Below are 23,971 nucleotides of genomic sequence, written 5' to 3'. Positions count from 1 at the left end.
GCCTGTAGTCCCAGCTATTCGGGAGGCCAAAGCAGAATGGCGTGAACCCAGGAGGCAGAGCTTGCAGTGAGCCGAAATGGTGCCACTGCACTCCAGCCTGGGCAACAGAGTGAGACTCTGCCTCAAAAAAAAAAAAAAGAAAATACTAACATAAACACAGGCCTCTGGCCTCTAAAAGCTTTATCTCACCTTTTTAATATTATATGTGAATAACTGACCTTTTGCTATAAAGTGTTTAATGTTTCAGCCAGGCGCGGTGGCTCACACCTGTAATCCCAATACTTTGGGAGGCCAAAGCAGGCAGATCACCTGAGGTGAGCAGTTTGAGACCAGTCTGGCTAACAAGGTGAAACCCCGCTTCTACTAAAAATACAAAAAATTAGCCAGGTGTGTTGGTGCGCGCCTGTAATCTCAACTACTAGGGAGGCTGAGGCAGGAGAATCACTTGAACCTGGGAGGCAGAGGTTGCAGTGAGCTGAGATTGTGCCACTGCACTCCAGATTGGGCAACAAGGGCAAACTTCTGTTTCAAAAAAAAAAAAAAAAAAAGGTGTTTAATGTTTCCAAAAAGTAAACAAAATCATATGTAACTTAAATTTTGTCAGTGCAAGTCACCTTCTTTAATTACGACAGCTTACCTTACCCATTATCTTCCGTCCATTCATAGCAGCTAATGCTGCGGCTGCATGACGATGCTCATGAAACTCCACAAAACAATAGGGATCATTTCCAGCTGTCTGTGGGAGAAGAAACACAAAAGCCAATTTTAAGCTTTATTCACCCATTACCTTAAAATTATGTTAAAAAAAAAAAAAAAAAAATCTTAAACCAAGTTTTATACATCTAAGTTATCAGGCCATGGAGAATGAATGGTCCATTCCGCAAGTACATTTTAGATTTAAAAAAGTAGGCCAGGTGAGGTGGCTCACGCCTATAATCCTAGCACTTTGGGAGGCCAAGGCAGGCAGATCATGAGGTCAGCAGTTTGAGACCACCCTGGCCAACATGGTGAAACCCCATCTCTATCAAAAAAAAATACAAAAATTAGCCAGGCGTGGTGGCAGGCTTCTGTAATCCCACCTACTTGGGAGGCTGAGGCAGGAGAATTGCTTGAACCCAGGAGGTGGAGGTTGCAGTGAGCGGAGACCACGCCATTGCACTCCAGCCTGGGCAACAGAGCAAGACTCCATCTCAAAACAAAACAAAACAAAACAAAACAGTAAACAGCTAGGCCTGGTGGAGAGCTCTTGTAGTCACAGCTACTTTAGGAGGCTGAGGTGGGAGGAATGCTTGAGCCCAGGAGTTTGAATCCAGCCTGGGCAACACAGCAAGATCCTGTCTCTAAAATAATTAAAAAGTAAAAAAAAAAAAAAAGCAAACACTTAAAATCACACTGCTTTTATATGTAGCTATTTTCTTCAACAGGTTATACTATAGTACTATAATTTAGTATTAATGACTAGGTATCCTAACTGGATATATAGCTATAAATACCCTGTCATCATAAAACCATTTGTTCAAGCTACACAGATGAAGTTTGACTGAACTCCTAGGTTCTGAAGTCTCACTTCGGCTTTCTATGATTTTCTATCGCCTCCCTGTTACATGTTACTTTTTACTGCTACAAATGCACATAGCTCCTTGCTGCTACTAGCTTGCTGAGTAGCAGAAAATCTTAGCCAACCTTCTTAAACCTGTTTTAAAATATAGGTAAATAGGCTCTGAAAACTGAAGAGATTCTCTGGTAAGTAAAATTTTAGAATAGGTTTTAGAACGTGAACTTTCTGACATCAATTTTTTCCTTGTTCAGAAGTCTTTAAAAAATTATCTTCCTGGCCAGGCGTGATGGCTGACACCTGTGATCCCAGCACTTTGGGAGGCCAAGGTGGGTGGATCACCTGAGGTCCAGGAGTTCAAGACCAGCGTGACCAACATGGAGAAACACTGTCTCTACTAAAAATACAAAATTAGCCGGGCATGGTGGTGCATGCCTGTAATCCCAGCTACTCGGGAGGCTGAGGCAGAAGAATCGCTTGAACCCAGGAGTTGGAGGCTGCAGTGAGCCAAGATGGCGCCACTGCACTCTAGCCTGGGCAACAAGAGTGAAACTCCGTCTAAAAAAAAAAAACTTCCCTTTGTCAGGCACAGTAGGTCATGCCTGTAACCTCAGCACTTTGGGAGGATGAGGCAGGCGGATCACCTGAGGTCAGGAGTTCAAGACCAGCCTGGCCAAAACGGTGAAACCTCACCTCTACTAAAAATACAAAAATTAGCTGGGTGAGGTGGCGTGCACTTGTAATCCCAGCTACTCAGGAGGCTAAGGCAGGAGATTCACTTGAACCCAGGAGGTGGACGTTGCAGTGAGCCGAGATTGTGCCACTGGATTCCAGTCTGGGCACACAGCGAGATTTCATCTCAAAAAGAAAGAAAAAAAGTATCTTCCCTTTTCTGCTGGTGTTCCAGGTAGGTGAGGCTATGTGATAAGTAGAACCTGGATGTTTAATTATAAATTAAAGTAGCAGAAAAAAATTCCAATTTTTAAATCTATAGTGCAAAATACCAAATGACATTATAGGCCATTTAAAAATTCTTTCCATAACCTCCTAAACAGATTTGTTAAAATAAAAAACTAATTCAAAAGACTAGAAAGCTACCAAAATAGAGGAATATACAATTTTATTTCAAGTACAATTAATACTTTTCACTTAATTTTTTTTTTTAGAGATGTGGTCTCAGGTGTGAGCCACTGTACCCGGCTAAATAATTACTTTTAAAAATACCAAGTAAAAAAAAGTTTAGCTGGAATACAACAGGAAAGAAGGTAACAGATACACATATACATTGTCTTTTCTGGAGAAAAGAAAACTGAAAGTTTATAGCAGGCTGGGTGCAGTGGCTATTACCAAGACCCTGTCTTTCAAGACAAACAAACGAACAAAAAACCCAAAAGTTTACAGAAAGGAGAGACCATGGGACAAAAGGATTTCTCTTTAACATTGCCTTTCCCATTAAAAAATTTAGGCCGGGTGCGGTGGCTCATGCCTGTAATCCCAGCACTTTGGGAGGCCAAGACAGGTGGATCACCTGAAGTCGGGAGTTTGAGACCAGCCTGACCAACATGGAGAAACCCATCGCTACTAAAAATACAAAATTAGCCAGGTGTGGCAGCACATGCCTGTAATCCGAGCTACTTGGGAGGCTGAGACAGAAGAATTGCTTGAACCTGGGAGGTAGAGGTTGTAGTGAGCCAAGATCATGCCATTGCACTCCAGCCTGGGCAACAAGAGCAAAACTCCGTCTCAAAAAAAAAAAAAAAAAAAAAAGTATTTTTCCTCCCCAGGAGACAAAGACTCCAGGGAAATAGGGTAACTGTTCCCTAAATGTCTTTTTATACATATTATGAATCAGGGTTAACACCAATTGGATGAATGAGTTCAATGTGTGTGTTTTTTTAATACATTAAGGTCTCATAAATAAGAATTGCCTAAATACAAGAAAAACTTGAATCATGACCTTTAAAAATAAAGTTAAAAATACTTTCACTGTATCAAATGCCTATTATTTTTAAACCTGTTTCCCAATTTAATTGTAAGAGCTGAATTTATTGCCAACCAATTGACACCACATATAAATATTTCTGATGCCTCAATACACCTGAAAGAGCCCACATTTTTAGAGTTCCCATCTGATCTACAAATAACTAGTTCTATTCTCATCTTCCATTATTTAGTAAAACAAATTAAATTCAGCTGTCAAAACAAGTTCATTACAAATTCACTAAAATCCAAATCCCTATTAATTTAGAATATAGTAAACTAAGACTATATTTAGACTACAGTAAACTAAGAATTTATACTATATTTAGACTATGGTAAATTAAGAATTCCTTCCAAGCAATTGCTTTAAGTAACATCTTAAAAATAAAAAAAAAAGAATAAAGTTAACTAAGTAAAATACCCTTACATCCATAATCATTTTGCAGTTTTTACAAGGTCCAATCTGGCTAAAGAGTTGCAGAATTAGAGCTTCTGTCACATCTCTGGAAAGGTTACCGACGTATCTGAAACACAAAGAAAAACAATTGACCTTTTTTTTTTTTGAGATGGAGTTTCGCTCTTGTTGCCCAGGACAGAGTGCAGCGGCGCGATCTCGATCTCGGCTCACCGCAACCTCCACCTCCAGGGTTCAAGTGATTCTCCTGCCTCAGCCTCCCCGAGTAGCTGGGATTACAGGCATGCGCGACCACACTCAGCTAATTTTATATTTTTAGTAGAGACAGGGTTTCTCCATGTTGGTCAGGCTGGTCTCCAACTCCTGACCTCAGGTGATCCACCCACTTCAGCCTCCCAAAGTGCTGGGATTACAGGTGTGAGCCACTGCACTTGGCTTTTTTTTTTTTTTTTTTTAAGAGAAATGGTCTGGCTATATTGCTCAGGCTGCTCTCAAACTCCTGGCCTCAAGCAAACCTCCTGCCTCGGCCTCCTGAGTAATGGACTACAGGAACCACCACATCCAGCTCAATTTACCTCAATTTATCTATTTTTTTTGAGACAAGGTCTTGCTGGGTTGCCCAGACTGGAGTGTAGCGGAGCAATCTCAGCTCACTACAACTTCCACCTCCTGGGCTCAAGGGATTCTCCCACCTCAGCCACCCAAGTAGCTGGGACCACAGGCGTGTGCCATCATATCTGGCTAACTTTTTTACATTTTCTGTAAAGAAGGGGTTTCACCATGTTGCTGAGCTGGTCTCAAACTCCTGGGTTCGAGTGATCTGCCTGCCTCGGCCTCCCAAAGTGTAATCTTAAAGATTACAGGCATAAGGCATTGTACCCAGCCCTCGATTCACCATTTTAAATTTGCTTATTCTCCACCAGTTTCTAAAGCTGTTTATTAAAAATTAAACTTGAGAAATAGGCAGATCTTTGCCTTATACTATAATATTTGGGAGTGACTTTTAAAAGTTTGCCAACACTTAAAAATCTCTTTGAGGCCGGGCGCAGTGGCTCAAGCCTGTAATCCCAGCACTTTGGGAGGCCGAGACGGGCGGATCACGAGGTCAGGAGATCGAGACCACCCTGGCTGACACGGTGAAACCCCGTCTCTACTAAAACACGAAAAAAAAATTAGCCGGGCATGGTGGCGGATGCCTGTAGTCCCAGCTACTTGGGAAGCTGAGGCAGGAGAATCACTTGAACCCAGGAGGCAGAGGCTGGGTGAGCGGAGGTTGCACCACTGTACACCAGCCTGGGCAACAGAGTGAGACTATGTTTCAAAAAAAGAAAGAAAAGAAATATGTTACACCTTGCTAGTGAAGGGGAAGCTAGTATGTGCATGTCTGTTTTAGTCATGGTTTTGCAAATTAAACCTATTGCTTGTTTCTAAGTTTCCAGGCTTACCTTAGGAAGATAAACTTTAAAAACACTCAAATGAATCATCATTAGTTATATAAAATATCTTATACAATAATGGCTGGGCGCAGTGGCTCACGCCTGTAATCCCAGCACTTTGGGAGGCTGACGCAGGTGGATCACTTGAGGCCAGGAGTTTGAGACCAGCCTGGCCAACATGGTGAAACCCCTTCTCTACTAAAAACACAAAAATTAGCTAGGCATGGTGGTGCCCGCCTGTAATCCCAGCTACTTGGGGGTGGCTGAGGCATGAGAATTGCTGGAACCCAGGAGGGGGAGGTTGCAACAAGCCTGGATCATGCCACTGCACTCCAGCCTGGGTAACTAAGCAAGACTGTCTTAAAAAAGAAAAAAGAAGGCTGGCTACGGTGGCTCACGCCTGTAATCCCAGCACTGTGGGAGGCTGAGGCGGGCAGATCACGAGGTCAGGAGATCGAGACCATCCTGGCTAACACGGTGAAACCCCATCTCTGTAAAAATACAAAAAATTAGCCGGGAGTGGTGGTGGGCACCTGTAGTCCCACCTATTTGGGAGGCTGAGGCAGGAGAGTGGTATGAACCCGGGAGGCAGAGCTTGCGGTGAGCCAAGATGGTGCCACTGCCCTCCAGCCTGGGCAACAGAGCGAGATATCGTCTCAAAAAAAAAAAAGAAAAGAAAAAAAATTTATACAATCAAACCTAAGAAGCACTGCAATTATTTCTACTTCTATGGTATTAATATTATAAGAACACTGACGTTCTCCCATTTTTTTTTTTTTTTTTAACAAAGTCTCGCTCTGTTGCCCAGGCTGGAGGGCAGTGTCGTGATCTCTGATCACTGCAACCTCCGCCTCCCAGGTTCAAGTGATTCTCCTGCCTCAGCCACCCAAGTAGCTGGGACTACAGGCACCTGCCACCACGCCCAGCTAATTTTTTTATATTTTTGGTAGAGACGGGGTTTCACCATATTGGTCAGGCTAGGCTGGCACCCCCAATTTTTAAATTAACATTATTTCCCTTATTTGTTCAATTTAGGTAGACTTTGGTTATGCAATGAACACATTTTTAAAAAGTTATAGGTAAATTATCAGTTGTTTTGAATGCTCACAGTGGGATGAGAAACCTTCCATTTAACATTACTGATCAGTAGAAGAGGGGTGAAAGGGAGTAGAAAGATCACAGATTATGAGTTGGTAATCAATAAAAATATAAATAGTGCATTACAAGGCCGAAGACTGTGATGATCTTCATTTAAAGGGCTTAGGCTAGGGGTAGTGGTTCACACCTGTAATCCCAGCACTTTTGGAGGCTAAGGTGGGAAGATCACTTTAGTCCAGGAGTTCAAGATCAGCCCAGTCAATACAGTGACACCCCCGTCTCTACAAAAAATAAAAATAACGATAAAAAATTAGCCAGACATGGTGGCACTATGTCCCATGGCATGGTCCCAGCTACTTCAGACACTGAGGTGGGAAGATCACTTGAACCCAGGAGTTAAGAGGCTGCAATGAGCTATGATTATGCCACTGCACCAGGTGACAGAGCAAGACTCTATCTCTAAAATAAAATAAAGGGTTTTTTTTTTTTTGAGATGGAGTCTCGCTCTGTCACCCACGCTGGAGTGCGGTGGCACGATCTCAGCTCACTGCAAGCTCTGCCTTGTAGGTTCACACCATTCTCCTGCCTCAGCCTCCTGAGTAGCTGGGACTATAGGCACCCGCCACCATGCCCGGCTAATTTTTTGTATTTTTAGTAGAGATGGGGTTTCACCATGTTAGCCAGTAAGGTCTTGATCTCCTGACCTCGTGATCCGCCTGCCTCGGCCTCCCAAAGTGTTGAGATTACAGGCGTGAGCCACCGTGCCCGGCCAATAAAGGGTTTATAAATAAGTTTTTAAAATGAGATTTTGAGATGAGTTTACCTCTAGTCATGTTACAGAGTTAGAGGTTTACCAGTTCTGGAATCAGAGAATGCAGTCTCCCCAAAACGTTAGTTTCTCATTTGTCTCTCAGGTACCCTTCAGAAAATTTGATACAAGGTACGGACTTTCTCCTCAGAAAAATAAATATTCATACATGCTCAAAAAGTGCGGATTCAGTTTCTTCTTTCCATCTACCATTCAACAAACACATACTGAGTACTTAACATGAAGCCTTCGGAAAAGGTTAAGATGGCAAAGGAAGAAATGCTGAGTCAATAACAAATGACATTTAAAGATCAGGTAAAATAATGGTACTCAAAAGAGAAAGTAACAGCAACATTTACCCAACAGCAATTTACCAGTATTGGGAATTATTACTGCACCAAGTCTCTATTCTGAAAAAGAGACAGAATTAAGCATTTATCCTATTAAGTAGGAACTCCTAAATAGTGTAATCTAATAGCTCTAGTTTAGAAAAGTTCTCCTCTACAAAAGAATGCTAGTTAATAAATGTAGAAAGATAGTATTAAATTAACAATGTGTAAACCCTAGTGAAACAACTGATTCAGGGAAGGATCTTTAATCTATGCTTAAATTACTACGTGAATGGTTGGTGTGGAAATAGTCACAAGGTGTCAGAGTTATCACATAGATTACTTAATTCATTACAAAGGGAAAACCTTACCTCAAAAATGAGAGCTTTGGCTGTTACCACTATAACCCAGTGATAAAATTTTCAATTATTTTATAGATGGGCAACAACCAATGAGACACTGCATATATATAATACGAATTACACAGTATCACCTATAAAATATTTACATAAAAAAGTCTAACCTAAATCTAACCAAGCTGAAAATTAGATTTAAGTTTATAGGATATCGGGCATATAGAACAATTCCACAAATCCAGATGTGGGACATTTTATAAGACAACTCAGTCTCTTCAAAAAATTATTGTCCTAAAACAAACACAACAGATGACTGTTCTTGAATAAAAGGGAGCGGTGGCACAAGCCCGCAGTCCCAGCTACTTGAGAGGCTGAGGTGGGTGGATCCCTTGAACCCAGAAGTTTGAATCCAGCCTGAGCAACACAGCAAGACCTCATTTCTAAGATACAAATAAGTAAAAGAAACAGAAAGTTGGGCACAGTGGTTCAAGCCTGAAATCCTAGCACTTTGGGAGGCTGAGATAGGCGGTTCACTTGAGACCAGGAGTTAGAGACCAGCCTGGCCAACATGGTGAAACCTCATCTCTACTAAAAATACAAAAATTAGCCAGGCATGGGGCAAGAATCACTTGAACTCAGGAGGTGGACATTGCAGTGAGCTGAGATTGCACTACAGTACTCCAGCCAGGGTGACAGAGCAAGACACTGCCCTCCCCGTCCCCCCACCAAAAAAAAAAAGGACATAAAAAACACTGATAACCAAATACAATGAATAATGTTTAAATGGATCCTGGATAAGGGAAAAATAGTTTTTTCTTACAGAATTAATTAATAAATGTAGAAAGAATGAGTGAAATAGAAAATCACCATTAACATACGATAGTAATAATTTCTATAGGAAGATCCACCCATGGAAGCTCACATTAGTTGATGAAACCTTAAAAGGGGAAACAGGGTATCTGCATAGCCTCAAAGTACCACCTCTAAAATATTTATTAAATACTGGTTTTGGCCCAGGTGCAGTGGCTCACGCCTGCTATAATTCCAGCACTTTGGGAAGCCGAGGCAGATCACAGGTCAGGAGATCAAGACCGTCCTGGCCAACAGTGAAACACCGTCTCTACTAAAAAATACAAAAAATTAGCCGGGCATGGTGGCGCGTGCCTGTAGTTTCAGCTACTAGGGAGGCCAAGGCAGGAGAGTCGCTTGAACCCGGGAGGCAGAGGTTGCAGTGCCAAGATCATGCCACCGCACTTCAGCCTGGCACCAGAGCGAGACTGTCTCAAAAAAAAAAAAAAAAAAAAAAAAAAAAGGTTTTGACCAACGAACTAATGGTTTGTTTTTTTTTTTTTTTTGAGACGGAGTCTCGCTCTGTCGCCCAGGCTGGAGTGCAGTGGCCGGATCTCAGCTCACTGCAAGCTCCGCCTCCCGGGTTCACGCCATTCTCCTGCCTCAGCCTCCCGAGTAGCTGGGACTACATACAGGCGCCCACCACCTCGCCCGGCTAGTTTTTTGTATTTTTTTAGTAGAGACGGGGTTTCACCGTGTTAGCCAGGATGGTCTCGATCTCCCGACCTCGTGATCCGCCCGTCTCGGCCTCCCAAAGTGCTGGGATTACAGGCTTGAGCCACCACGCCCGGCCGAACTAATGGTTTTAAATGACTATGAATTCTTTGGATACACCTCCCTCCAGGAAGTGTAACTTAATCTTCCTCTTCTGAGTGTGTGAGCTAGCCTTGGTGACTTACTTCTAACCAACAGAGTAAGTTAAGAAAAAATAAGTCATGGTGATTTTGGAGAAAAGGAGAAACAGTACCCTTCCAAAGTGTCGGCGGGGTGCAGTGGCTCACACCTGTAATCCCAGTGCTTTGGAAGGCCGAGGTGAGAGATTCACTTGAGGCCAGTAGTTTGAGACCAGCCAGGGCAACATAGTGATATGCCCCGTCTCTACAAAAAATAAGAAAAAATTAGCTGGGTGTGGTGGTGTGCACCTGTAGTTCCAGCTACTTGGGAAGCTGAAGTGAACAATGATTGTGCCACTGCACTCCAGCCTGGGCAACAGAGTGAGACCTTATCTCTAAAAAAAAGAAAAAAAGTGTTAAGGTCAAGAAAGACATCTCACAGAACCAAGGAGAATAAAGAGATGACGATGAAATGCAATGTGGTATTTTCCTGAGTTGGATCCTAGAATATAAAAAAGGTATCAGTGGAAAAATTGGAATAAAGCCTATAGTGTTAATTTCTTAATTTTGATACCATGGTTATATAAGATGGTAACATTAAGGGATGCTAGATGAAGGTTATCATGCCATTCTTCCGCAAAACCCTTCCCCGCAAAAAGAACAAAAGTCTGTACTATCTCTGCATCTCTTCTGTGTCCACTCTCACCTGACTCTTGTGCCTGTAAGAAATTTTCAGGATTAGCCGGGAGTGATGGCTCATGCCTGTAATCCCAGCACTTTGGGAGGCTGAGGTGGACAGATCACTTGAGTTCAGGAGTTCGAGATCAGCCTGGCCAACATGTTGAAACTCGTCTCTACTAAAAACACAAAAAATTAGCCAGGTGTGGTGGTGGGTGCCCGTAATCCCAACTACTCAGGAGGCTGAGGCAGGAGAATTACCTGAACCCAGGAGGTGGAGGTTGCAGTGAGCCGAGATCACGCCACTGCACTCCAGCCTGGACGACAGACTCCATCTCAAAAAAAAAAAAAAAAAAAAAAAAAAAAAAAAGGCAGAATTTGATAAGGTCTCTGTGAAAATTTGAGTAAAAAGTATGAATAGTTTTTTACCTAATAATAAATTCCATAAGAGGTTTTCATTTTTATTCTTAGTTGGTATCTACCATCCAGAACAGAGGTCCCCAACTCCCCTCAGGCCACGGACCATTATGTGTCAATGGCCTGTTAGGAATTGGGCCACACAGCAGGAGGTGAGCAGCGGGGGAGGGAGCATTACTGCTTGAGCTCTGCCTCCTGTCAGATTAGCAGCATTTGTGAACTGGGCATGCAAGGGATCTAGGTTGTGTGTTCCTTATGAGAATTTATCTAATGCCTGATGTTCTGAGGTGGAACAGTTTCACCCTGAAACCATTCCGCCCATGGAAAAATTGTCTTCCACAAAACTGGTCTCAGTGCCAAAAAGGCTGGGGACTGCTAGTTAGAATACTGCCTGGAACACTGCAATATCATTGCAGTGATACTTATTGCTCTATAAATATCTGTTAAAGAGTTAAATGTACTGTCTCAGAATGACTTCTGAGCATTTGCAATTTGCTAGAAAATTCTCTCATTTTGCTTAAGTTACCCTAGGGGGAAAAGATTAGTTATGTCTTTTACTAATGAAGAAATTATGTAGACACCAGGCACGGTGGCTCACACCTATAATTCCAGCACTTTGGGAGGCTAAGGTGGGAAGATCGCTTGAGCCCAGGAGTTCGAGACCAGCCTGGGCAACACAGTGAGATCGCTTCTCTACAAATATTTTTAAAAACTAGCCAGACACGGTGGTACATGCCTGTAGTCCCAGCTATTCAGTATGCTGAGGTGGGAAGATCCCTTGAGCCTGAGAGGTCGAGGCTACAGTGAGCTGCGATTGCACCGCTGCACCAGAGCCTGGGCAACAGGATGAGACCCTATCTCAATTAAAACAAAAATAAACTGTGTGGAATAGTAAGTGCTTGTGTATATACTATACATGAGCATCCTAACCTTATTATTATGTAACAAATGTATACCCATCACAAAGAATAATCTGTTACAAGAGATGGCTGAAACTGCCTTATTAGTTGGGACCTCCTTCACTAGGTAAACCAGCTTGAACAAATGTATCCAATACTATGCCTGCAGACATCTTAAGGGTTATCGATCCTCAAGACTTTTCATTTTTACTTATATTTTGCAACAAACTGTAACATTTTAGATAACTGATATTACACATTTTAAAATAAATCCATTTATTGTCGACATTCTCACATGCCACATCTAAGCCACTGGTAATTCCTGTTGCTCTATTTTCAAAACATATCCGTAATTCAACTACTTCCCATCACTTTCACCAGCACTAACTACAATTATAGGCACTGCTTTCTCTCAAACCTGGATTGGCTTCCTGACTAGGCTACTTGCTTCTGCCAGTTTCAAGGTTAAGATAGGCTATACCACTACTATGCTTGAAACCCACTTACAGCTTCCATTCCTACTCAGATAAGACAGTCCTCTTAAGGACCCATATAATCTGGTATTTTCTATCTCCCCTAACATTCCTATTTATCATTCTGACCTCATTTCCTACTCCTCTACTACATTTACTCTCCTCAGGCTAACCAACCAGCATGCCCTGCCCCCAAGGGCCCCTTGCACTAGCTCTTTCTAGGGTGCTCCTCCTTCAGATAGAAGCATGGCTCTCCCTTATCTCCTTCACTTTTTTCCTCAAATGTCACTTATCAAAGGATGACCTTCCTTTATTATTCTCTATAAATATTCACCCCTTCCTCCTTACCATGCATACCCTGCATTATTTTTCTCCATGGCACTTATTACGATCTAACATAATTACTTATGTAAGTTCTTTTTTTTTTTTTTTGAGACGGAGTCTCGCTCTGTGGCCCAGGCTGGAGAACAGTGGCCGGATCTCAGCTCACTGCAAGCTCCGCCTCCCGGGTTTATGCCATTCTCCTGCCTCAGCCTCCAGGCGCCCGCCACCACGCCACCTCGCCCGGCTAGTTTTTTTGTATTTTTTTAGTAGAGACGGGGTTTCACCGTGTTAGCCAGGATGGTCTCGATCTCCTGACCTCGTGATCTGCCCGTCTCAGCCTCCCAAAGTGCTGGGATTACAGGCTTGAGCCACCGCGCCCAGCCACTTACATAAATTCTTAAAAGGCCTACTACATGTACTACCGTATCCCCAGTTCCCAGAAGAGTGACAGCCATGTAGTATGCTCTCAATATTACTGAGTGAATGTAATGTTTCTAGCATATTCTTAATTACTAGCAGTTATTTGGAAACATAAGTATTATCTAATAAATATCTCATTTTAGTCAACCTTGCCTTCAATCTAATCTTTAAGATAGGTCTGATTTCAATCCAAGAGATTTTATTTCATACAAATTACAAAGGCCAATACTATTTGGAGAGTGGGGTAGACAACAAGAATGAAAGATAACCATGGAGCAGAAGACAGACAAGACTCACATTAGTATATAGCAATTAATTGGGCTCTGTCTCGCTCTGTCGTCCAGGCTGGAGTGCAGTGGCGTGATCTCGGCTCACTGCAACCTCCACCTCCTGGGTTCAAGCGATTCTCCTCCCTGAGCCTCTGGAGTCCCAAGTTGCTGAGGCTACTGGCATGTGTCACCACACGTAGCTAATTTTTGTATTTTTAGTAGAGATGGGGTTTCGCCATGTTGACCAGGCTGGTCTCAAACTTCTGACCTAAGGTGATCCACTCATCTCGGCTTCCCAAAGTGCTGGGATTACAGGTGTGAGCCACCATGCCTGGCCAGCTGCAGGCTTTTAAAGATGGTCTATAATTTATAGATCTGCATTCTTAGCAAATGTGAAAGCCACACAGTAACAGTATAGTTATCTCAAAAGAGAGCACTTGTGCATTTGAGAGTAAACCACACAAAGGATATTAAGGTGTCTGGATTTGAGGGACTTAATTTTCATCAACTAACACCAGCAATGTTTTTCTAGTCTAGTGTGTAGCTTTTAGTTCACAAGTTGAATATTTTTAAAGTGACCAAGGCCAATTCAGACTTACTATACAAGTATTTTTATTTTTTTATTATGGAAAATTTCAAATTTATATATGAATAGAGAATAGTAGTATACATCACTCATACGCTCACTACAAATGTTTGAACTTATTAATTGTACCTTGAATACTCCTCAAAATAATCTTGCAGTATAAACTTTAGGGAAGTTTGTCTCAGAATATGTTTTCAAAGTATTGGTGACAAGAAATCAAATACTAGTATTCTCTAACTTAACATGGAGATGCTGAACACTCAGATGTAGCAAATGAAGGAATTTCCAGTGAGCCATTTAGGTATGTGGGTGATAAAAACTTAAGACTCTATTTTATTCTCAAGAAAAATCTTAATTCACTGCTTGAAATTCTACCAGTTTTTTTTTTTTTTTTTTTTTTTTTGAGATGGAGCCTCCCTCCTGTCGCCAGGCTGGAGTGCAATGGCGCAACCTCAGCTCACTGCAACCTCCACCTTCCGGGTTCAAGTGATTCTCCTTCCTCAGCCTCCTGAGAAGCGGGGATTACAGGCATGCGCCACCATGCCCAGCTAATTTTTGTATTTTTAGTAGAGAGAGGATTTCTCCATGTTGGCCAGGCTGGTCTTGAACTCCTGCCCTCAGGTGATCCACCTGCCTCGGCCTCCCAAAGTGTTAGGATTACCGGCGTGAGCCACTGTGCCCAGCCAATTATACCAGTTTCTTAAACAAATTTATTGATCACTTACCATGGACCAGACTAAGAACATATATTAAGAGGCTCTATGTTTTTAATGTGCTAAGAACTGTGTTAAGAACATATATTAAAAGCCTCTGACTTCCAGGGTCATTAAAGCAAAAATCTTACATTAAAATTAAAAGCACTACTAGGAAAACTTAGGGATTAGTACCCTCATGTTTAGCCAAGGTTTGCCTGACTGGAAAAATGGGAGTTTGGGTTGAGGGAGGTAGAAACAAGAGACTTTTACAGTATGACTACTTTGAGGAAGTGTTTCTTGGATGGGGTGTTTTAGTGAGGGATACAAGGCAAAATAAGTCATAAATGTAATAGTTAAGAGTTGAGGACAGGCCAGGCGCTGTGGCTCACATCTGTAATCCTAGCACTTTGGGAGGCCGAGCTGGGCGGATCACCTGAGGTCAGAAGTTCGAGACCAGCTTGGCAAACATGGTGAAACCCCGTCTCTACTAAAAATACAAAAATGAGCCGGGCATGGTGCCCGCCTGTAATGTCAGCTACTTGGGAGGGTGAGGCAGGAGAATGGCTTGAACCCAGGAGGTGGAGGTTGCAGTGAGCCGAAATCGGACCACTGCACTCTAGCCTTGCAGCCTGGGTAACAAAGTGAGACTCCATCTCAAAAAATTAAAAAGTAAAAACAAAAAGTTACGTGGTCAGATGCTTCTGGCAGTTTTTAAAATTAAACATTTTCAAACGAAGAATATTAAGTTTACATTATAAAACACGAGCAGTGCCTTAACCCAAAATGCTGATGGCTGTCGTAGCTAAGAGGCAAGGGGGAAGAGACTCCACCAACACCGTGAGGCTAGTTAGTTTTTTAGGGAGTATTCATCTACAGATACAATATTTCCTAAAACAAAGGTCATGCACTAATTGCTACCTCCTATTGAAAAGATACTTTTTGAGCCTCAGGAATAGAGAAAAGAAATTTCAAGGTTACTAACAGATTAACTGACAATCTATTAAGAAAACAAGTGCAACCACATTTCCAATATAGATAAGAAATAGCAACTTAAAAGTGGAAAAATTTTGGAGGTGAAAAAAACAACGACATCGTACTTCAGAGCAACTTCATTATCTAGAAAGCTGCAAAGAGAAACCTAAAATTGCATTTTTAATGCATGGAGCTCTCAAACTGCCAGTATTCCAAGAATATAAACAAAAAGCTATGTCATCCAAGAAAAACAAAAAGCTATGTCAAGAACTCATTGAGCTTTTCTCTTTCCGAGAAATGCCAACAAAGGCAGGATCAACTCATCCGATAATACTTTGAAAAACAAAGAACGCAGTGGGGGAAGCCACACGACAAAGAAAATATCCACGCTCCGATAATTTAACGCTAACTCTAAAAATTCTCTGTAAATATGTTACGGCATTTATCAATTGTTGCTTCATAAAAACGGCCCGCTCGTTCAACACCAAGTCAATCACAACAGTAGCAAGCGACTATAAAAATAATATTATATCAATTTCCCCACAATTGATATATTCCTTCTGGGTGAGATTTCCAAATCCTTGGAGTGTCTGGTTAGGCTTTTTGGTCGGTGGGGGGCTACAGAAGGAAAGCCAGAGGTTAAAGAAAAATGCTTGGCTTTTTTCCAATGTCAACTGCAAGAATAAAGTTTACCGCACTGAAAATGAGTACAAGCAGCCTCAAGGGGGGGGGGAAATCTTATCACCGAGAAGAAAATGAAAGGAAGAATTTCAATAGGAAATCAAAAGTAAAATTAAAGAAAGACGGCTGTAAAGATAAGAAGAGGTTAATTAAAAAGGGGGAGAAGCGGGAAAAGAGAAGGAAAGAAAGCATAGGACCAAAGGAAGGTTCGACAAGTTCTAAAAAGAGATCTGAATGAAAAAGTCTTCTCCAGGTCTAAGATCACAGAGGGCCCGCGGCGAGAGCAAAGGTCAAGCAATGGTGTAGCTAAAGTGAAGGGATTAATTGAAAGGGTTGAGCCCGGTCTCCCTTCACCTTGTCCTCTCACAGATTGGGTCTTGGTTCTAAGCATTCAGGTGCATGCTAAGGAAACAAAAACCACGATATGGCGGTGTCCACGGAGAACAATAGGCTGGGAGCGGCGCAGGGCCGAGGCCTTCCCTCCGGGACGACCACCATCCCGCCTCCCTCATCGCTGCCCCAGACTCACAGAGTCTTGGGCATCTCGTCCTCCATGGCTGCTGCTGTCGCGGCGCCGCCTCCGGGTCCAACTCCCTGCCCTTCACTACCTCCCAAATCGTTTGAGCGGTTATGGCTACGGGATAGCGGGGTTTCTCGGCTGACCAGAGGTTACTCCGCCTCCTTCTCCCGCGGCAATTACACTAAACCGCCCGGCCCAGGGGGAACAATGAAGCCCCAATACAAGATGGCGGCTAGCCGGGCGCCTAGGAGCAGCCAGGGAAGTTACCCGGGCCGCGCAGGCGCAGAATAATCTTGCACTCTCAACCTCCCGGCAGCCAGGCTACACCTTAATCCATAGGTTCACTTGTTGCGCAGCCGCTCTTCCACCCGACGCTAGGGACGTCTCAGGCTGCGCAGGCGCAAGGGTTAACTACTTCAAGGCTTGCGTGAACTTTTTTGTCTTCTGGCTGCGGATTCTAGTGTTTCGACCGCGAGTTATAACGGAGTGGAAACCTTCAGGGACAGTAAAAAGCCTAAATCTTTCCAAAAGAGGAAAGATATATAAAGACTCTTCAAGCTATCTGGTTTTTATAAAGACTCTTCAAGCTATTTGGTTTTTGGAGAGCGAGAAGCAAAAGGCGCTTGCGCCGCCCGGGAATCGAACCCGGGTCGCAAGAATGGGAATCTTGCATGATACCACTACACCAGCGGCGCTGTTGGTATAGATTGCCGCCAGAGTATTTTAGGAGGAAATAAAAGCAGACGTTGGCTTTCATGTGAAAAGAATTGTCATGTATTATTTATTAATTTAAGAGTAAAAGTTTATTGACAGTCTATAATCTTGTTTTCCAATAACATAAATAATTTATCTTCTCTCATCCCAAACACGGGAATGGATGTTTCAACTTTCTCTGTACAGAAAAAAAAATTTCAATTTAAAATGTTTACTTAAGAAATAAGAAAAAAGAAAAAAAGTTTTACTTTAAAAAGTAAAGATTTTATTAAGAATTTGCCTCGTTGGTGCTAGCCAAATTTTTGAGAGCGGGGACGATATTTCCAGATGCCAGATTTTTATTTGTATTTGCATTTCTTCCGTGTATTGAATGCACATTGAAAAGTATTTCAGAAATATCTGTTTAGGCCGGGGGCAGTGGCTCACGCCTGTTATCCCAGCACTTTGGGAGGCTGAGGCGGGAGGATCACCTGAAATCAGGAGTTCGAGACCAGCCTGACCAACATGGAGAAAACCTGTGTCTACTAAAAATACAAAAATTAGCCTGGCATGGTGGTGGGCGCCCGTAATCCCAATTACTCAGGAGGCTGAGGCAGGAGAATCACTTGAATCCGGGAGGCAGAGATTGCAGTGAACCAAGATCTTGCCATTGCACTCCAGCCTGGGCAACAGAGCGAGGATCCTTCTCAAAAAAACAAAACAAAACAAAACAAAAAAACCAAAAACCACTATTTAATGCAAATTGGTCACAAGAATCTTAAAAGTAAAGAAGTCAAAAGATACATAAACTTCGGTCCAACTTTAGGAGGCAGAGAAATTAGAGCTCTGAAATATGGTTCAGTATACTCAGTATGCATTTCATATTGCTTATTATATATATGTCACTAAAGTAATCCTATATCTAGGAATCTATCCTACAGAAATAAAAGAATTAAATTATAAAGATTTATGTGCCAAGATACAACTGCAGCATTATTTGTAATAGAAAAAAATGGAGTAACCTGAATATCCATCAGTGCCACTTGTGGTAATTTATTCAATTTACACCGAATATGTGTGGAAATTTTCCTTTTTCTTTTCTTTTTCTTTTTTCCTTTTTTTTTTTTTTTTTTTTTTTGAGACAGTCTCGCTCTGTCTCCTAGACTGGAGTGCAGTGGCACAGTCTTGGCTCACTGCAACCTCTGTCTCCTGGGTTCAAGCGATTCTCCTGCTTCAGCCTCCCCAGTAGCTGGTATTACAGATGTGAGCCACCACCTAAATTAGCCTAGCTAATTTTTGTATTTTAGTAGAGACAGGGTTTCACCATGTTGGCCAGGCTGGTCTTGAACTCCTGACCTCAGGTGATCCGCCTACCTCAGCCTCCCAAAGTGCTGAGATTACAGCCATGAGCCGCTGCCCCTGGCCAGAACATTCATTTTATGGACTATTTTGCAGCTATTGAAAAGCTGTTAATCAGATCTGTAGTGTTGAACTGGAAAATATCTATGATGTAAGTTTAAGTTGTAGAAATACTTTTTTAAACATAGGAGAATTTACACATCGAAAAATGTGATGTCGGCCGAGTGGGGCAGCTCATGCCTGTAATCCCAGTCTTTGGGAGGCTGAAGTGAGCAGATCACTTGAGCCAGGAGTTCAAGACCAGCCTGGCCAACATGGAGAAACCCCGTGTCTACTTTAAAATACAAAAATTAGCCAGGTGTGGTGGCACCTGTCTGTAATCCCAGCTACTCAGGAGGCTGAGGCAGGAGAACCACTTGAAGCCGGGAGTCAGAGGTTGCAGTGCGCCCCTGGGCAACAGAGCAAGACTCCTCAAAAACAAAACAAAACAAAACAAAACACCAAAAAAACCAAAAAACAAAAACGTGATGTCCTCTTTAAAGTAGTTTGTTCAGACTGGATACACTCTGGATTTTCATTTTTTGGAATTGTCTTTAGAGTCTCTGGCACATTCTTCAGATTATTTTCAAAGATATCAAGTACTAGTCTTTTGATGGTGAATAAAACAAATGTTAATGGTGGATGGTATTTTTAAAACACCTTTTTGGGACATCCATATAAAGTGTTTTTCAGTTTAATAGTTTTTAGTTTATTCACAGAGGTGTGTGTGCAAGAATCACCACAATCAATTTTATAACATTTTCTTCACCTCAAAAAGGAAACCCTTAGCAATTAGCAGTCACTCCCTGACCCTCATCCCATTCCATGTCCCAGCCACTAGTCTTTCTGCCTCTATAGATTTGCCTATTCTAGACATTTCGTATAATTGGAAGCATGCAATATATGGTTTCTTGTGACTGACTTATTTCACTTAACATTATGCTTTTCAGGGTCATCCATATTGTAACATGTATCATTACTTCATTCCTTTTTATTCCCAAATGAAACTCCATTATATGGATATTGCACAAGTACTTATTTATTTATTTATTTGAGAAGAGTCTTTCTCTGTCTCCTAGGCTGGAGTGCAATGGCACAATCTTGGCTCACCGCAACCTCTGCCTCCTGGGTTCAAGCGATTCTCCTGCCTTAGCCTCCCCAGTAGCTGGGATTACAGGCGCCCACCACCATGCCCAGCTAATTTTTGTATTTTTAGTAGAGATGGGGTTTCACCATGTTGGCCAGGCTGGTCTCGAACTCCTGATCTCAGGTGATCTGCCCGCCTCAGCCTCCCTAAGTGCTAGGATTACAGGTGTAAGCCACTGCTCCCAGCCGTACTTTTTTTTTAAGTAGAGTAGTTGTTTTTTTTTTTTTTTTTTTTTTTTTTTTTTTTGAGACAGAGTCTTGCTCTGTCGCCCAGGCTGGGGTGCAGTGGCCGGATCTCAGCTCACTGCAAGCTCCGCCTCCCGGGTTTAGACCATTCTCCTGCCTCAGGCTCCCGAGTAGCTGGGACTACAGGCGCCCGCCACCTCGCCCGGCTAGTTTTTTTGTATTTTTTAGTAGAGACGGGGTTTCACCGTGTTAGCCAGGATGGTCTCGATCTCCTGACCTCGTGATCCGCCCGTCTCGGCCTCCCAAAGTGCTGGGATTACAGGCTTGAGCCACAGCGCCCGGCCACAAGTAGAGTAGTTTTTTTTTTTTTTTTTTTTTTTTTTTTTTTTTTTTTTTTGAGACGGAGTCTCGCTCTGTCACCCAGGCTGGAGTGCAGTGGCCGGATCTCAGCTCACTGCAAGCTCCGCCTCCCGGGTTCACGCCATTCTCCTGCCTCAGCCTCCCGAGTAGCTGGGACTACAGGCGCCTGCCACCTCGCCCGGCTAAGTTTTTGTATTTTTAGTAGAGACGGGGTTTCACTGTGTTACCCAGGATGGTCTCGATCTCCTGACCTCGTGATCCGCCCGTCTCGGCCTCCCAAAGTGCTGGGATTACAGGCTTGAGCCACCGCGCCCGGCCAAGTAGAGTAGTTTTTAAGTTACAAAAGTAAAACGTGTTTAGTGTTACAAACGAAATGGATACATAAGGAAAATATTAAAAATGTATCTTCTTCCCCTTCTTGAGGTAAATAATATTAATAGATTCATCTGTAATGTTCCACATTTTACTCTATACAGATGCACATGTATACACTGGGATTTTTAGGGGTTTTTTGTTTTTTGTTTTTTTTGAGACGGAGTCTTGCTCTGTCGCCCAGGCTGGAGTGCAGTGGCCCGATCTCAGCTCACTGCAAGCTCTGCCTCCTGGGTTTACGCCATTCTCCTGCCTCAGCCGCCTGAGCAGCTGGGACTACAGGCGCCCGCCACCTCACCCGGCTAGTTTTTTGTATTTTTTTAGTAGAGACGGGGTTTCACCGTGTTCGCCAGGATGGCCTCGATCTCCTGACTTCGTGATCCACCTGTCTCGGCCTCCCAAAGTGCTGGGATTATGGGTGTGAGCCACTGTGCCGGGCTTCAGGGTCTCACTCTGTTGCCTAGGCTGGAGTGCAGTGGCAGTGATCTTGGCTCACTGCAGTCTCTGCCTCCTAGGCTCAGGTGTTTCTGCCACCTTAGCTTCCTAAGTAGCTGGGACTACAGGCGGGTGCCACCATGCCTGGCTAATTTTTTTTTTTTTTTTGAGATGGAGTTTCACTCTTGTTGCCCAGGCTGGAGTGCAATGGCTTGATCCCAGCTCACTGCAACCTCCACCTCCTGGGTTCAAGCAATTCTCCTGCCTCAGCCTCCTGAGTAGCTGGGATTACAGGCGCCCACCACCACGCCCGGCCAATTTTTGTATTTTTAGTAGAGATGAGGTTTCACCATATTGGCCAGGTTGGTCTTGAATTCCTGACCTCAGGTCATCTGCCCGCCTCGGCCTCCCAAAGTGCTGGGATTACAAATGTGAGCCACTGCGCCCAGTCCTGGCCTAATAATTTTTTAATAATTGCAAAATCGTCCATCAAATGAAAGTTCCACAATGTATTGAATGGTAAATTGAATAAATTACCATAGTGACATTGATGGATATTCAGGTTACTACTTTTAAAAAACCTATTGTATTACAAATAATGTTGCAGCTGTATCCTGGTACATATATCTTTTTTTTTTTTTTTTTTGGAGATTGGGGGGCAGAGTCTTGCTGTGTGCCCAGTCTGGAATGCAGTGCCGTGATCACTACTCACCTCAGCCTCTACCTTCCAGGCTCAGGTGATCCTCCTGCCTCAGCCTCCTGAGTAGCTAGGACTACAGGTGCACACCACCATGCCAGGCTAATTTTTTAAATATTTTTTCATATAGATGGGGTTTTGCCATTTTGCTCATGCTGGTCTTGAACCCTGGGCTCAAACCATCCGCCCACCCTGGCCTCCCAAAGTGCTGGGATTACAGATGTGAGCCACTGAGCCTAGCCTCTTTCTCGAAGTTTAACTTTATTTTGTAGCCAACCTATTTTCCTCTCATCTATGTCGTTATTCATGTTCATGTACTAGTTATTCTTTTTTGTTTGTTTGGGTGAAGTATTGTAATTACAGAAATGAGATCATTTTATACCCATCATGCAATCACAAGCTTTTCTCAACTGATAATACTAGGACACTAGTTATAGACCCAATTTTTTTTTTTTTTCTTTGAGGCAGAGTCTCACTCTGTCGCCCAGGTTGGAGTGCAGTGGCATAATCTTGGCTCACTGCAACCCCTGCCTCCTGGGTTCAAGCAATTTTCCTGCCTCAGCCTCCTGAGTAGCTGAGATTACAGGCGTGCACCACCACACCTGGCTAATTTTTATATTTTTATTAGAGACAGGGTTTCACCATGTTGGCAGGCCTGGTCTCGAACTCCTGACCTCAGATGATCTGCCTGCTCTGGCCTCCCAAAGTGCTGGTATTACAGGTGTGAGCCACTGCACCAAGCCCCAGCATTCTTTTTTCTTACTTTTTATTTTTTGAGACCAGCCTGTCAGGTTGGAGTGCAGTGGCACGATCTCAGCTCACTGCAACCTCAGCCTCCCAAGTTCAAGTGATTCTCCTGTCTCAACCTCCCAAGTAGGTGGGATTACAGGCATGCACCACCATGCCCAGCTAATTTTTGTATTCTTAGTAGAGGCGGGGTTTTGCCTTGTTGGCCAGGCTGGTCTCGAACTCCTGACCTCAGATATTCTGCCCGCCTCTGTCTCCCAGAGTGCTGGGATTACAGGAGTGAGCCACGGTGCCTGGCTTCTTTTTAATGCATGCATAATGTTCTACTGTATGGTATGTAGGGGAGAAAAAAGAGTTTTCCTCTACGCTTCTGAGTTTTTGGTTGTGATAGACCCTGTAACAAAAGATAGATTAACAAGAAGAAAACAAACAGGACCAGGCATGGTGGCTCATGCCTGTAATCCCAACACTTTGGGAGTCCAGAGTTCCAGACCAGCCTGGGCAATATGGCAAAAAACCATCTCTACAAAAAGTGTAAAAATTAGCTGGGCATAGTAGTGGATGCCTGTGGTCCCAGCTACTCTACTCTGGTGGCTGAGGTGGGTGGATCGCTTGAGCCCAGGAGCAGGAGGTTGCAGTGAGCCGTGATTGTGCCATTGCACTTCAGCCTGGGTGACAGAGCGAAGCCATCTCAAAATAAATAAATGAAAGAAAGAAAAAAAAAGAAAAACAGAAATTTAAAAACATGTACGTCATGTATTCAAAAGAGAGACCAGGGAAATGAGCAAATCTCTAAGAGGTGGCTTTGAATTCAGGATTATACAGCATCTTCAAAAAAGAACAGCATATGTTTAGAGAAGTGTTAAGAGAGCCGGGCGCAGTGGCTCACACTTGTAATTCCAGCACTTTGGGAGGCCAAGGCGGGCGGATCACCTGAGGTTGCGAGTTCAAGACCAGCCTAACCAACATGGAGCAACCCCATCTCTACTAAAAATACAAAATTAGCCGGGTGTGGTGGTGCGTGCCTGTAATCCCAGCTACTCAGGAGGCTGAGGCAGGAGAATTGCTTGAACCCAGGAGGCGGAGGTTGCCGTGAGGTTGAGCCATTGCACTCCAGCCTGGGCAACAAGAGAGAAACTTCGTCTCAAAAAAACAACAAAAAAGAGAAGTGTTAAGAGAAGGAAAATGATTTTGAGTCTCTAGGGGTGGCAAATTATGGGAAGGCAAATAAGCAATAGAAAAAGGCTCATTAATGAAGTTTGTCATGTAGATTCCTGGCTGATAAAGGTTTGTCAAAAGACAAAATTACAACTAATTTAAAGAGCATAACTGGCTTTTATGCGA

At 43.1% G+C, this 23,971-nt stretch overlaps 1 protein-coding gene and 1 non-coding gene across 13 annotated transcripts in view; both read right to left on the bottom strand.

Annotated features, from left to right (window-relative positions):
* TIA1 (TIA1 cytotoxic granule associated RNA binding protein) overlaps positions 1-23,971 on the bottom strand; it is a 162,083-nt gene that overhangs the window by 19,218 nt on the left and 118,894 nt on the right. For 3 of the 12 annotated variants that reach the window (XM_050754481.1, XM_050754480.1, XM_050754482.1), the window contains exons 1-3: positions 16,603-16,884; positions 3,963-4,059; positions 638-736 (exon numbers count right to left, since the gene is read on the bottom strand). In XM_050754481.1, the coding sequence (XP_050610438.1) occupies positions 638-736; positions 3,963-4,059; positions 16,603-16,628 (222 nt within the window). In that variant the 5' untranslated portion in view covers positions 16,629-16,884. Of the gene's footprint in view, positions 1-637; positions 737-3,962; positions 4,060-6,671; positions 6,766-16,602; positions 16,885-23,971 lie in introns of those variants that run through there. The other 9 variants (XM_050754471.1, XM_050754473.1, XM_050754470.1 and 6 more) reach the window with 7 other exon arrangements.
* On the bottom strand, positions 17,218-17,288 carry TRNAG-CCC (transfer RNA glycine (anticodon CCC)). The gene has a single exon. It is a non-coding gene; the product is annotated as a tRNA-Gly (tRNA).

This window comes from Macaca thibetana, chromosome 13 (genome assembly GCF_024542745.1).
Source record: "Macaca thibetana thibetana isolate TM-01 chromosome 13, ASM2454274v1, whole genome shotgun sequence".
NCBI classification, from domain to species: Eukaryota; Metazoa; Chordata; class Mammalia; order Primates; family Cercopithecidae; genus Macaca; species Macaca thibetana.
Note: the sequence above shows the minus strand (reverse complement) of the source record. Positions and strands in the feature narration are given on the sequence as shown.